This window comes from Heterocephalus glaber, unplaced genomic scaffold, assembly GCF_053883595.1.
Source record: "Heterocephalus glaber isolate CG9 unplaced genomic scaffold, H.glaber_assembly_v1.0 deba00000071, whole genome shotgun sequence".
NCBI classification, from domain to species: Eukaryota; Metazoa; Chordata; class Mammalia; order Rodentia; family Bathyergidae; genus Heterocephalus; species Heterocephalus glaber.
In genome coordinates, this window is record NW_028258137.1 from 12098050 (window position 1) to 12113013 (window position 14964).

A 14964-nucleotide genomic window follows, 5' to 3' on the forward strand; every position below is an offset into this window, starting at 1 on the left:
TACTATGTGATGACAACTTATTTTTGATTTTTTTTTTTTTTTTGGTATGGGGGATCAAACTCAGGTCTTTGCACTTACAGGGCAGGCAGTGAAACCACTGAGCTAAATCCCCGGCCCTGTAACAACTTATTTTTAAAAAATAACAGGGCCAGGGATTTAGCTCAGTGGTTCTGCGGCCTGCCCTGTAAGCCCAAGGACCTGAGTTTGATCCCTGGTGCCAAAAAACGCCCCCCACACAAAAATAAATGAATAAAATAAAAAATAACAATTAAGGGCTGGGGATTTAGCTCAGTGGTGCCACCACCTGCCTTGAAAGCACAAGGTCCTGAGTTCGATCCCTAGTACCTCCAAAAAAATTATAATTATACTCAGCCAAGCATAGTGATCCATACCAGTAATCTCAGCACTTTCAGATGCTGAGGCAGGAGCAGCCCAGCCTTGGCAACTTAGGGACTAAGTGAAACCCTGTCTCAAAAGAAAAAAATAATAGTGGGAACATTCAATTCTCGGGACTGCAAAAAAAAGGTAAATAAAATATTATACAGTATCTTGTTCTGAGTCTGGCTTATTTATTCCCAGTGTATTACATCCTGGAGAGCATTGCAGTCAGTACATTTAAAGTTCTTTTGTTTTGTTTTGTTTTGATACTGGGGATCGAACTCAGGACCTTATGCTTGCAAGGCAGGTGGTGGCACCACTGAGCTAAATCCCCGGCCCCCAGTACATAGAAAGTTGAGTCATGTAATACCTGCATTGTGTTCCATCATAGAAATACATTTTAGTTAACCCTTCCATTGTCATATGCATCATGATTGTTTCTTTTTTTTTTCTGATAGAAATCATGCTGCACTGAACATCCTTGTACAATTGTCTTAGCAAATATTTGTGATTATATTGATGGGGTATGCAGTAATTCTAGTAGAAAGATTGTGTCAAAGGAAAAACACATGTGTTTTCCTTATAGCTAAGACCAATTAAGACGGGCATGGTGGCACACATCTGTAATTCCAGCACTCAGGAAGCTGAGGCAGGAGGATTGCTGTGAGTTTGAGGCAAGCCTGGGCTACCCTGTCTCAAAAAAACAAATTGCCGCCCTGAAATGTGTGCAGTGTTACCTTTACGTCAATAATATATAAGCATGGCCATTTCTGTCATCCTCAGTGGTTCTTGGTCATCACCACCTAGGCATATCTGAGTTGATAACCTAATTTTAAATGTATAACAAACCTACTGGTCTCTGTTGTTGATGGTCTTGGTAGTTGATAAGGTATTTTTAAAATATCTTTCTACAGGTAGCTGCTTTATTTGAATGAAGGAAAAAATACCCAAGGATTTCATAAAATCAAAAAGTAGTGTTCCTAGGATGTATCTCTGTGATAGTGTGGATGCTTAGCATACAAGGTCCTGGTTCAATCCCCAGCACTTAAAAAAAAATCTCATTGCTTATACTTTATTTTGCCGGAATTTATTCTAGAAAAAAAATTACAAGTGCTTTATGGTGTTGCAGTTTTCTCGCAGTCATTTCAATTAGGTTTGTATGATTTTTGTGCACTTATGTTAATTTGATAATTACTCCCTACCTCGGGCCAGAGATTTAGCTCAATGGCACTGCGCCTGCCTTATAAGCACAGGGTCCTGAGTTTGATCCTTGGTTCCAAAAAAAGAAATAATAACCTCCCCATCGAGATTGATTATGCACTTTCTTTCTTTCTTTTTTTGGTACTGGGGATCGAACTCAGTACCTTGCACTTGAGAGGCATGTGGTGGAACCACTGAGCTAAATCCTAGGCCCTTCTTTTCTTTTCTTTTTTCTTTCTTTCTTTTTTTTTTGGTACCAGGAGTCAAACTCAGGACCTCTCACTTGCCAGGCAGGTGCTGTGCCACTGAGCTATGTTCCTGGGCCCTGATTATGCATTTTCTCTTTGAATCTGTTCCAATTTTCATCCAACAGTCTCCCCAGAAGCCCAGCACTCCTCTGAATACTGCTTCCATGGATGAAGAAGAAGAGGGGGACATTTGTACAATATGTTTTGAACAGTGGACCAGTGCTGGGGACCACCGGCTCTCGGCATTACGCTGTGGCCATCTCTTTGGATACAGATGCATTTTTAAGTGGCTCAAAGGGCAAACACGGAAGTGTCCCCAGGTAAGGACCATAGTAAAGACCTAACATGTTAAGTCTAAATTCGTACAGTCACATTAATTTTGTCCCATTGAATCTGTAGTGCAACAAGAAGGCCAAGCACAATGACATTGTTGTCCTTTATGCCCGAACCCTGAGAGCGTTGGACACTAATGAACAGGAACGTGTAAAAAGGTAGGTGGTAAGAGTCTAGCTGCAGTGTTCCCTTTTAGTTCCATGCAGAGCTCTGAAAAAGAAAGTAGGTGTCCAGGCCAGATGTGGTGGCGCATGCCTGTAATCCCAGCACTCAGGCTGAGACAGGCAGATTGCCATTTTAAGGCCAGCGTGAGCTGTATTTAGCAAGACCTTGTCTCAAGAAAAAAAAAAAAAAGGAGTCCAGTTTTAGTGTGGGTCTGACACTTCACTACCTGTGACTTGGGATCTCTGGGGATCATTGCAGCCTGGCTTTACACTTACTCATAATTCATTTCTGATCATCCTCTTAGGGCAATCTGAATGGTTTGTCTCCATATAACATTAAAAATGAGAATTTGGAGTTGGGCACAGTGACATGCTCCTGTAGTCCCAGGTACTTGGGAGGCTGAGGTAGGAAGATAACTTGAGCCCAAAAGTTCAGGACCAGCCTGGGTAGCAGAGTGAGACTTCATCGCAAAAAAAAAAAAAAGAGTATCTGGCACATTTATTTCACTGTTGCCATTTTTGCTTTTCATGATCCTAAACCCACATACAGTAGCTCTTATCTATTCACAGGTGACTTGTAAGTGAAGTTTGTGTGTGCAATACAAAAAAAAAAATCAAGATTTTGTAGACCCTGAGCAGTTGCTAATAACATTACTTAAAATATCCTTTAAGAATGTTGCTGGGGGGCAGGGGATTTAGCTCAGAGGTTTTGGTGCCTGCTGCACAACCGCAAGGACCTGAGTTCAATCCCTGGTACCAAAAAAAAGAAACAAAAAAAAAGGATGTTGCTGGGAATGTAGCTCAGCAGCGCAGCACCTGCCTGGCAAGTGCAGGGCCATGAGTTTGATTCCCAATGCCAAAAAAAAAAGAATGTTAAAGAATGAAAATATCCATCATTTTGAGAGTTGCAGAGGTGTGATTCTCATATTCTACTGGTAGTCATGTGTACAGATATGTCTGATAATTCCATTTCAGGCATTTGTCCTTAAAACCACAAGGATACGTCCAACAGTTTATTTAATGAAACTTGGTTTAGCATTATTAATAATCCAGACCAAAGGAGTTAGTTGAGTGAACTGTGGCATATCCATGTGCTGGAATACTATACATTCATTAAAACTGATGTCTGGTGTCCTGGCACTTGCCTGTCAATCCAGCACTAAGGTTGAGGAAGGAGGATCATTGTGAGTTCCAGACTAACCTGGACTATATAGCAAGGTGCTCTCTCAAGCAAACAAAACAAAAAACACATAATACAGGAAAGCATATTATTATTTTGATTGGGTTTTTTTATAAACTGGAAAAGACTTAAGGTTTTCACAACTTATTTTAATTTTCCTCTTTATTTGTGTTTACTCATTTGCTCCAACAAATATTTCTTTGTGCTGAAAAGGCAAAATCAGGTTGGTCTGTAGCTCAGTGGCAGAATGCTTGCCTAACACTGGCAGTTCAGGCCCCAGCGCTGCAAAAAGAAAACAAAAATCGTTTGGGATTTTTATTGCAACTGCATTAAATTCCTTACATTAATTTGAGAAGTCCCATCTCCATGAAACTTTCATTCCCTGAACATATACAGCATGCTTATAAAAGTCATTTATATGCTTTGATTTTATTCCTGGATTGTTGTTAAAATTAATGTGGGGAATGAATTTTTTCCTCTTACATTTACGAATGAGTTATCTGGTTCATGGGGAATGTTGTTCACCTGATTTTCTTATATTTGTCTGTTTTGTTACCCCTGCTGTCCTCAAATTCAGGGTCCTCCTGAGTAGCTGAGATCCAGGAACCAGGCCACCATACCCTGCTGATCTGATTTTATTTTTTTATTTTTTTGGTACTGGGGATTGAACTCGGGACCTTGTGCTTTTGAGGCGGGTGGCAGAACCACTGAGCTAAATCCCCGGCCCCTGATTTTCTTATTCTTGATTCCAGCAGGCTTGCTGAACTGTAATTTGTAGGTTCTCTTGAATTGTCTGTGAAAATAAATGAAGGCAGCTTTATTTTTTCCTTTTTTTTGTTTTTGAGACAGGGTCTTGCTATGTAGTCCAGGCTGGCCTTGAATTAAGTCCTGCCTCAGCTTCCCGAGTGCTAGGATTACAGGCATACATTACCACCCAGCTTTTTCTTTCAGACTTGGTTCCTTACGCTTACCCTTAATCTCAGTCTCAGGCAAAGTCTCTGGACATGATCAAAATGCAGACAAACTTTCTGCTAAGCCAGTGCAGCCCTTCCCAGCAGAAACCTCTTGAGCCTGGTTTCTACCAGCTTTCAGATCTTCTGAGCTCTGACCAGAATCTCCCACATAGAACAACCTAAGGGTTTCCAGAGCTGTTTCTATACCTGGCGTCTCTGCATCTTTCCTAACTGTTCTTTCCACAAGCCAGTTCCAAAGGCTTTTGACCCGAATAACCAAGTAATGTCACAGCAACGACCCTACTTCTCTGGTACCAAATTTCTATGTTAGTTACTTTTCTCTCGTTCCTGAGACAAAATACCAGACACTCAAAGGGGAAGGGAGGCCGAGGATTTAGCTCAGTTGTTCCGCCGCCTGCCTCGCAAGTGCAAGGACCTGAGTTCGATCCCCGGTACGAAAAAAAAAAAAATACACGGAAGGGGAAGGGGTTTATTTGGCTTACAGTTTGTAGAGCTTTCAGTCCATAATCAGACAACTCCAAGCCAGGAACAACAAACAGGCATGGCAAAGCAAAAACAACATGGCACACAAGGCAGCAAAGGTAACAAGAGCCAGCTTGCTCTTTTCTAATTTTCATTACCTTTTTCCTTTCCAATTTCATTGGAGTAGAATTATATCCTTGTTTTTTGTTTTTTGTGTTTCGTATTTTGAAACTATTTTTAGGTACATACACATTTATAATTGTTACTCTTGGTGAATGTGTCCTTTTCTTATATATTATCCCTCTTTATGCCTGTTATTCTTTTTGCCTTAATTCTAATTGCTCATTCTTTTGTTAGCATTTGCTTACTATATACTTTTTTTTCCTTTGGTACTGGGGACCGAACTCAGGACTTTATGCCTCTGAGGCAGGCGTGCTGCCACTGAGTTGAATCCCCAACCCCTACTATATATTTTTTTTAACTTCAGCCCTATTTTGATGTTATTTAACTTGAGTATTTCATGAACAGCTAACCAATGGGTTATTATTTTAATTAAGCAAATAAACTTTTTACAAATTTAATCTTTTGTAATTGCCTTAGCTCAAGGAGTGAGTTGGCTGTATTCCTTCCTTTACCTATGGTTCTTTTTTTTTCTTCTTCTTTCTTTCTTTTTTTTTTGGTACCGGGGATCAAACTTGGGTCCTTGTGCTTGCACAGCAGGCGGCGAAACCACTGAGCTAAATCCCTGGCCCTTTTTTTTTTTTTTCTTTTTACTTATGGTTCTTTTAATGCTCATTCCCTGGTGGGAGTCACATCCTGGCCATCAGTGTTTGCTGGAATTTCAAAGCCCAGGCAGGCTCCTGAGTTCAGCCCTGCCTGCTGCTATCCTGTAGTGTTTCTAGACTGGAGAGATTTTTCTCTCTTTATGTTTTATCCGCTATCATGATGTATTTACCACACAGTATGTGTGACACAGTGAACTTACTCCCCCAGCTCAATGGGAAGGCTTGCTAATCCCTACCTGTTGCTGGCTTTCCCATTCCAGTGCCTTAGTGAAGGAGCAAATGCTAAGGAAGCAGGCCGAGTTAGAATCTGCACAGTGCCGGCTCCAGCTTCAGGTCCTCACTGAGGAATGCAGTAGACTTCGCACTTGTGTCCAGGTGAGTGTGACCTTCAACTCAGACCTGGAATCAGAATTAGGAGGAGGAAGACTAGGATGTACCTCAGTGCTAGAGTGTGTACTTAGAATGCGTAAGGCTCTGGGTTCAATCTCCAAAACAAGCCCCCCCAAAAGAAAAAGAATTTAAGAGAAATCTAAGTATTATTTAAGTTCATCTCAAATACAAACAAGATCTGCCAAATTAATTAAATAATTATGACCAATTCATTTTCTTTCTGTTTACAGTGATTGTCCAAAACACTTTAGGATGAATTCTCCTGCAACCAGAATTGTGTATTGTGTTTTGTTTTGTTTTGTTTGGGGGTTGTTTTTGGCTTTGTTTTGTTCGTTTGGTACCGGGGATCGAACTCAGGTCCTTCCGCTTATGAGGCAGGCGCCAGAACCACTGAGCCAAACCCCTGGCCCTAAAATTTTTTTTCTTTTTGGTACCGGGGATCGAACTCAGGACCTTCTGCTTTCGAGGCAGGTGTTGGAACCACTGAGCTAAATCCCCAGCCCTGTTTTTGGTTTTTTGAGACAGAGTCTCGCTATGTAATTCAGGCTGGCCTTGAGCTTACTATGTAGCCCATGCCAGCCTCAAACTTGCTGTGATCCTCCTGCTGCAGCCTCCCGAATGCTGGGGTTGCAGGCGTGTGCCACCATACCCGGCTGCAATCAGAATTTTTTTTAAATTAAGTTAGGTGTGGAAGCACGTACTTGTAATCCGACCATTCTGGCACATTAAGGCAGGAGGACATCAAGTTCAAGCCCAGTGCGGACAACTCAGCAACTTAGACATCGTCTCAAAAAAGGGCTGGGGGGCCTGGGGAGGGCCAGGGATGTAGCTCAGTGGCACCGCACCTACCTTGCAAGCATAAGGTCCTGAGTTCCCTGGTACCCAGAGGGGTGGGGCTGGGGAGCCAGGCATGGTGGCACACGTCTGTAATCCCAGCACTGGGGAGACTGAGGCGGGAGGATGGCCAAGAGTTGGAGGCCAGCCTGGGCTACATAGTGAGCTCAAGGCCAGCCTGGACTACATAGCAAGATCCTATTTTTTTTTTTTTTTTGGGGGACCGGGGATCGAACTCTGATCCTTGAACTTGCTCAGCAGGTGGTGAAACCACTGAGCTAAATCCCCGGCCCGCAAGATCCTATCTTTAAAAGGAAAAACTGTACAAACTCCCCTTCTCTAGAACTTTTGGTAATACTTTCATATAATAGACAAGAAATCTTAGATTGAGATAATGTTCTTGAGGGGAATGTTAATGAAAAAGCTTTGCATTTACAAAGTTGTTCTCATCTTAGGACTTGCAAAAACTTACGCAGGAACGGGGTCCAGTTTCAGGGCAGCGCAAGGGCCCCGGTGCTCATTTCCCAAACGCCCTGCCTGCCAGCCGGAGCCAGCATCAGTACCACTTCCAGAAGGCCTTCGCTGTGTCCCAGACGGGGAACTGCCGCACCATGGCCCACGGTGGCGCTCTGAGCTGCCTAGTGGTTTCGCAGCCTTCTCCTCAGGCTTCCTTCTTTCCGGGTAAACATTTCAGGGCCTTTGTGGCCATGTCCCTTGTCCCACTCTCCTCTGTTTATTTCCCTTCTCTCCCTCTTCGAAGAACCCAGGACTTAGCAATGGATAAACACTGACCACAGGCACCGTCACCCTCTTGCCTCGGTTCAGCGTTGACACAGGTGCTTCAGGTGCCACTGGGATGTCTGTAGCCTTCATTCTGACATCGGGTTCACTAGGAAAGTCGACTCACTGATCCTGATGGTAACGTGCTGTGGGTCACTGCTGTACTCCAAGGACAAGGGCAAGGCCCTGTGTGTCCCATCCGTTTTACCAGTTTGTTCTAGACTTGGCATTCTTTATTCCAAGGGTTAATTCAAATAGAAACAAAATTTAATACTTCCAATAGTGTTCAAACTGACAAACTCCAAGTTAGAACTTGTAGAATATATTAATAAATATGCTGATTTTTCTCTAATCTTTTATGCATTTAAAGCAACTGTAGAGTGCCTTAATGTTGAAAACCAAATGTCGGTAGCCAGGTATGGTGGCACACACCTAATCCCAGCACTGGGGAGGCATGGCGAGACCATGTCTCAAAAAACAAAACAAGACAAAAAAAACAAATGTCCTGACGAGCCAAATTAAATTGTTCATAAATGTTGGGGATGTTTCTACTCCCTGGAGTGTATGATTTATTCCAGCTTTGAGGTTCCTTCAGCTCTATATCCTGTTTCCCCACTTAGACATTTTAGTACTTCAAAACTATGTACTATACACCCCAAACTTAGGTGTGTATAGGTTTGGGGTATTAAATCACTAGATTAATCATATGTTTCTTTGTTTAGTGATAATAGCTACCAACTGAGAGTCTATGAGGCGGTTCCATATTGAGCAGATAAAAAAGGATTGTTTATAACATTCTTTATCACATCTAATGTGCCGCCACACCTGGCTGTCCCCCCTTTTTTTTGGTACCTGGGATCAAACTCAGGATCTTGTGCTTTCCAGGCAGGTGTGGTGCCACTGAGCTAAATAGCTGGCCCTGGCCCTTTTTTTTTTTTTTTTTTTTTTTTGGTACTAGGGATCGAACTCGGGTCCTTGAGCTTACAGCAGGTGGCAAAACCACTGAGCTAAATCCCTGGCCCCCCTTTTTTTCTTAATGCTGTGTGTCTATTCTAGTTCCAGATAGGTCTTCTAGACAACTGTTGGTACTAATTTGTCCTTGTTCTTAATGACTGAGTAAGCATGTATTCCTGTCCCTAGATTTAAAGCCTAGGACCTCCTTATTGGTCACTCTATCTTTCCTCATTCTTTTCAGAAAACACAATGAACTTTATCCTACTTGTCTGTCTGCAGAAGCTGAAATGTGTTTCAAGACTGTCCTGAACCTAGGATTTAAGTAACTCCGAAACTAATTGATACTTACTAAAAATAAATAAAAAATAAATATTAGTATAGCCTAGTAAGAGAACATAGTAATAAATATTAGCATAGCATAGTAAGAGAACATAGTAATGAACATAATAAGAGAACATAGTAACACCTGTAATCCTAGCATTCTTGGAGGATTGAAAATTTGAGCAGGCAGGGCAATTTAGCAACTTGTCAAGTCCTGTCTCAAAATAAAAAACAAAGGGCTAGGGATGTTGCTCAGTATCAAGACCCTGGGTTCAATCCCCAGTACCACACAAAAAGGAAAGAGAGAGAAGGGAAAAAGAAAAAGAAAGTTCTTTACTATTCATGTTCATTCTGCATGTGGACTACCTATGTTTCAGGTCGAATATTCTCAGAATCTCATAACAGTTAACATAAACCATACATATTTAAAGCATACGATTTGATGAGTTTTGACTGCGTACACTGTGAAAGCATCACAGTGATCAGTATGTAATGAATCTAGGCACTGCAACACACCTCTGGAATTCCCCTGTAATTCCTGGGCACATGGCACACTCAGGCCGATGCAAAGGGATTGCAAATTAGAGGCCAGCCTGGGCAGCTTGGCAAGACCTCACAATAAAAGGTCTCAGATGTAGCTCAGTGGTAGAACACTCATGAATTTAGTCCCCAGTACTGAAAAAAGGAAAGAAATGGAAAAGATAATAAACATTATCCTTAAAACTTTCTTACACCCTCTTATAATTTTTTTCTACCTATCCTATGCTTTCTTCATCCTCAGGCAACCACTGATCTACTTTTTGTCACTAAAGATTAGTTTCCATTTTCTAGAATTTTATGTAAATGGAACCATATATCATTTATTCATTTTTGTTATCCATATTTTGTGTAAATCAATAGTTCATTCCTGTTTAGTGCTAGGTAATATTCCACCGTTGGTATATGCAATAGATTTGTTTATTCATCCATCTCTTGACAGACATTTAGGAGGTGTGTTTTTATTTATTGTCCTCGTTGGCCAGCCGTTGCCCAGGAACTTAAATGCCAAGAAAAGTGAACAAAGGAGCAAGTTCATTTGCTTTTGAACTAACCTGGTTTCTATTGAACTGTCCTGTGCTCTCTTCTCTGGCAGGCTTTGGTGTGAAGATGCTGAGCACTGCCAACATGAAAAGCAGTCAGTATATCCCGATGCATACCAAACAGATCCGTGGGCTGGCTTTCAGCACGAGGTCCAAAAGCTTGCTGCTCTCTGCTTCCCTTGACAACACTATTAAACTGACCAGGTGGGTGAGTCAGGGAGAGGTAGGGCCTCGGCCACTTAGCGCTGGGCAGCATCAGGCTTGTGTCAGCTTTAGGATGCCATGCCCAGCTCTCTCTCATTGGTCTGAAGCATTGTCTTCTCAGATCTGCTTTAGACATACTCCTGCTGGGTATTGTAGTGCACACCTGTAATCCCAGCTACTCAGGAGGCTGAGAGAAAGATCGCAAGTTCAAGCCTGGGTAATTCGGTAAGACCATGTCTCAAAATTTTTAAAAAGCACAGAGATAGCAAGGCATAGTGCCACACACCTATACTCACATCACTTGGTAGACTGAGGCATGAGGATTGAGTTCAAGTCCTGCCTGGATAACTTAGTATAACCTTGTCTTGTACCTCTGTGGTAGAGCGGCTGGTCTCAATCCTTGTACACAAAAAATGGGGGCCAGGAAGTTGTAGTTTGAGATGTAACTTAGTGCTAAGAGTCCTCGCATGCACAAGGTTATGGGTTTACTCTTTAGCACCAAAAAAAAGGAAAAAGGGATTCCTTATAAAAGTAGAAGTAGGGCCGGGGATTTAGCTCAGTGGTTCTGCCTCCTGCCTCGAAAGCGCAAGGATCCAAGTTCGATCCCCGGTACCAAAATAAATAAATAAATAAAAGCAGAGGTTACTAAACTGTATTGAGTAGGTATATATATTATAAAATATACCTTAAACGATCTGGATTCAGTAACACCCCAGAAATGGTGAGTTGACATTATGCGGAGCCCTTGGTACCCATACCATAGAGTTGCCACACCACCCTAATTCTGTCCACCCATGTGATTCTGTCTGATGAGGATGCTCACCAGGCATTAGCTGTCTTTGGTGCTGTGATGATTTCGTCTCCTTGGTTTTGGCATTTTGTCTTTCACATACTCTGTGGGTACCATGAAGCAGATCTGAGTGAGCTGCAAGCTTTTGTAGTTTAGAAAGTGGTTCTGATCAGATGCCTCAGAACTAGCTTTCGGCTGAGTGTGGTGGTGCATGCCTGTAATTCCAGCATTCAGGAGGCTGAGGCAAGAGGATCACTGTTGAGGTCAGGGTCAGCCTGAGTTCCATAGTGAGTTCAAGGCTAGCCTGAACTACATAGCAAGACCCTGTCTCAAAAAAAAAAAAAATTGCCTTCCTAATTTCTTTCTTTTTTTTTTTCCAGTACTAAGGATCAAACTCAGGACCTTGCGCTTGGAAGGCAGGCAAGGTACCACTGAGCTAAATCCTCAGCTTTTTTGGTTTTTTGAAACAAGGTCTCATTGTGTATTCCGGGCTGGCCTCTAACTCTCAGTCCTGCTGCCTCAGTCTTCTGAGTCTTGATATTACAATCATGCATCACCACACCTGGTTCCTTTTGACTTTGTAGGAGTGTTTCAGGGCTGGGATTATGACTCGGTGGGAGAGCACTTGCCTAACAAATAGACCCTGCATTTGATCCCAAGCACACACACCCCAAAAAAACTTCAGGTTACTTTTGGCCAAAACTTGAATGTAACATTATGTTTTTATGTGTGTAGATGCTTATGTTGTGGGGGCGGGGGTTAAATTCCAAAGTGTTACCCCTGAGTGGTTGGGTTATAAATTATTTTATTTTTTCTTACATGGAATTTCTAGTTTTCCTGCATTGCTTACAGGTTATTTGTGTGCTAGGCAGCTGTGGTAAAGGCAGTAGGAGAAGAGTGGGCAGTATGTTCTTTCCGCTTATTCTTTAATTGCTGCATAGCTCAAGAGGAAAGCCTGTCGCCCCCAAACACAGAAGTTTTGGAACTTAAAGGGGTAATTTGGAAATTAGTAACCCAGATGGTTTGGCTTTGTGGATGTGTTCTCAGAGAGCATTATTGATCATGAAATAATCATTGTTGCCTCTTTGTCATGTATTTGATTCTGTTAATTTGTAACTCTACAGCCTGGAGACAAATACTGTGGTCCAGACTTACAATACTGGGCGACCTGTCTGGAGCTGTTGCTGGTGTCTCGATGAAAACAACTATGTCTATGCTGGACTGGCCAATGGGTCAATTCTGGTGTACGACCTGCGAAACACAAGCTGTCATGTGCAGGAATTAGTCCCTCAGAAAGCCAGGTAAGGAGCTACTCACTCGTGTGCGGTAAGCAGCTTTCTCTCAGATTGTTACTGTAATGGCTCGGTCCTCAGGGTTGTCCTCAGTTGGCCAGCAGTTCCCTAGGAGGGCAACTCACTAAGGCCAGCTGAAGCTGTCTCACTTCAGAATCGGGAAGACCTTTAGGAATGGTGTTCATGGTATTTCATGGGTGGAAAGCTCTGGTATCGGGAATACCCATGTCGCCGAGTGTGGTGCCACAAGCCTGTAATCCCAGCACCCTGGGAGGCTGAGGTAGGAAAATGTAACTGGTTGAGGCTACATTTTTTTTTTTTTTTGGTACCGGGGATCGAACTTGGGTCCTTGTGCTTTCAGAGCAGGTGGCAGAACCACTGAGCTAAATCCCCGGCCTAGGCTACATTTTTATTGTGGGTTTTTTCTACTATAGCTTTTTCCATTTCTTTTAAAGTATCTGGTATCTTGCAGATTGCCCTTTTCCTACTAGAGGGTTAAGAGTTATTAGATGTGAGGGCATGCTGACCACAGATGTTTAACCCCTTCCTTAGAAGTAAGAATGTGACCTAAAGTGTACCAATAAAAGAATTTAAGAAAAAAAAAAAAAGAATGTGGGCTCCTAGCCAGGTGTGGTGGCACATCCCTGTAATCCCAGCACTGGGGGACCTGAGGCACAAGGATTACCGAGAGGAGTTCGAGGCCAGCCTAAGCTGCATAGTGAGTTCAGGGCCAGCCTGATCTACAAAGGGAGACCCTGCCTTAAAAAAACCAAGAAAAAAAAAAGAATGTGGGTCCTGGCAGAAGGGTCAGGCACTGTCGAAGTGTTGGCTGTGGAACGTGAAACCCCGGTTTCCCTTTTGTCCTCAGATGCCCTCTGGTGTCCCTGTCATACATGCCCAGAGCTGCCTCAGCTGCATTTCCATATGGTGGGCTGTTGGCTGGAACCCTGGAGCATGCTTCCTTCTGGGAACTGAAAATGGGCTTTTCACACTGGCCTCACGTGCTGCCCTTGGAGCCAGGGGGCTATGTGGACTTTCAGACAGAGAGCAGCACCCGACACTGTCTGGTAACCCACAGGCCTGGTGAGTGGGCGACCCTGGGGCCTCCGGGGGTGTTCCGGAGCAGATTGGCGGAGGGGAGAGCTTAGCCCTCCCCTTGGGTGGCTGTGGTGACAGACTTGCAGCTCTTGCTAGTTGCTTCCTTTGTGAGAACGGCGCAGTTCTCCCAGGTGGTGATGCCTCTCTAGGCTCGCCTCTCTCTCGGAGGGGGAGGGGGCTGCTCTGGAGGCTGTGAGCCACCTTCAGATCATTCATGCCTTCTGCCTGCCACGCACCTCATGCAAGAGGAAGGCCCAGATGTGGCCTAGACCAGCCTCTTCTTAAATTCACAGGTTCTTTCTAGCCTGAATTCCTGATGAACCACACTGATGTCAGTGTTGTGGATTTTCTTCCTTTCTTCCTTTGGTCTTGAGTCCTCAGGAGAATGGCTATAACCTGTAGCCCTGCCCTAATGGGGCTGTGGGTATTTAGTGTTGGCTGGTTCCATATGCTTTTCTTTTTGTTTTTTTTTTTTGGTACCAGGGATCGAACTCAGGTCCTTGCACTTGCGCAGCAGGCGGCGAAACCACTGAGCTAAATCCCCGGCCCTCCATATACTTTTCACATATCCTGGAAGACAGCCTTAATGCCCAAGGGTCTGACCTGCGACCAGGTGTCCCTCTCACAGGAACCCTGACAGGCTCAGAGACATTGTTCTCAATATGGTGGGCCTTTCCCATCTTAATGCCCAATACCACTCTGTTCTGTTCTCTTAGCTTTTATGTGCTTCCCAGCAGAACCTCAGGTACGATTTTCCTTCTGGAATAGGATACTTTTACTAAGAGTGTATGGTCCTGGGGTGTTCACTGGGGGAAGGGGAAAAAAACGAGAACTCTTGAGAGATGAATTCCACAGAAGTCTGGCAGGATACAGTGATTTTCCTAAAATGGGTGTACATCCTCAGAATCGTTTCTTTTTATAGCCAAAAGCCTGTTGTAGGTAATTCGCTTTGTCCTAGCTGAGGTTTCTGAATTTCACTGGTGCTGTTACTGTTTGCTCCACAGCTGTTCTTGTAGTCTAATGTACTTACACTCTCCTACCCAGCTGCTCTGTGTGTGTCCTGGGCTTAGGTGCTCGGTTACTGTCTAGGCATCATCCCCATGGGCCAGCGCTGGCTTCTCTGTCCCACAGATAAGAACCACAACACCATGCGAAGTGTGCTGATGCAGATGTCCTATAATCTGGATGACGCTGGAGAGCCAGTCTGCTCCTGCCATCCTGTGCAGACATTCCTTGGGGGACCCACTTGCAAACTGTTGACCAAAAGTGCCATATTTCAAAGCCCAGAGAATGATGGCAGCATCCTGGTCTGTACTGGCGATGAAGCATCAAATTCTGCCCTGGTAAGTGCGAGTTTTGGTTTGGTTTTTTGTTTATTTTGTTTTTTGAAACAGGGTTTTGGCTGTGTAGTTCATGCTGGTGTTGAACTCACTGTGGAGCCCAGACTGGCCTTGAACATGGAGTGATCCTCCTGCCTCAGGCTCCCAAGGAGATTACA

General features: G+C 43.5%; 1 protein-coding gene across 3 annotated transcripts in view; it reads left to right on the forward strand.

Moving 5' to 3' along the window:
* The window catches only part of Rfwd3 (ring finger and WD repeat domain 3), a 34026-nt gene that overhangs the window by 14960 nt on the left and 4102 nt on the right, over positions 1–14964 (forward strand). For all 3 annotated transcript variants that reach the window (XM_087204505.1, XM_087204506.1, XM_087204510.1), the window contains exons 5-12: positions 1952–2146; positions 2226–2317; positions 5985–6099; positions 7404–7629; positions 10136–10286; positions 12201–12377; positions 13237–13451; positions 14598–14809. In XM_087204505.1, coding sequence (XP_087060631.1) covers positions 1952–2146; positions 2226–2317; positions 5985–6099; positions 7404–7629; positions 10136–10286; positions 12201–12377; positions 13237–13451; positions 14598–14809 — 1383 coding nt within the window. The remainder of the gene's footprint in view (positions 1–1951; positions 2147–2225; positions 2318–5984; positions 6100–7403; positions 7630–10135; positions 10287–12200; positions 12378–13236; positions 13452–14597; positions 14810–14964) is intronic.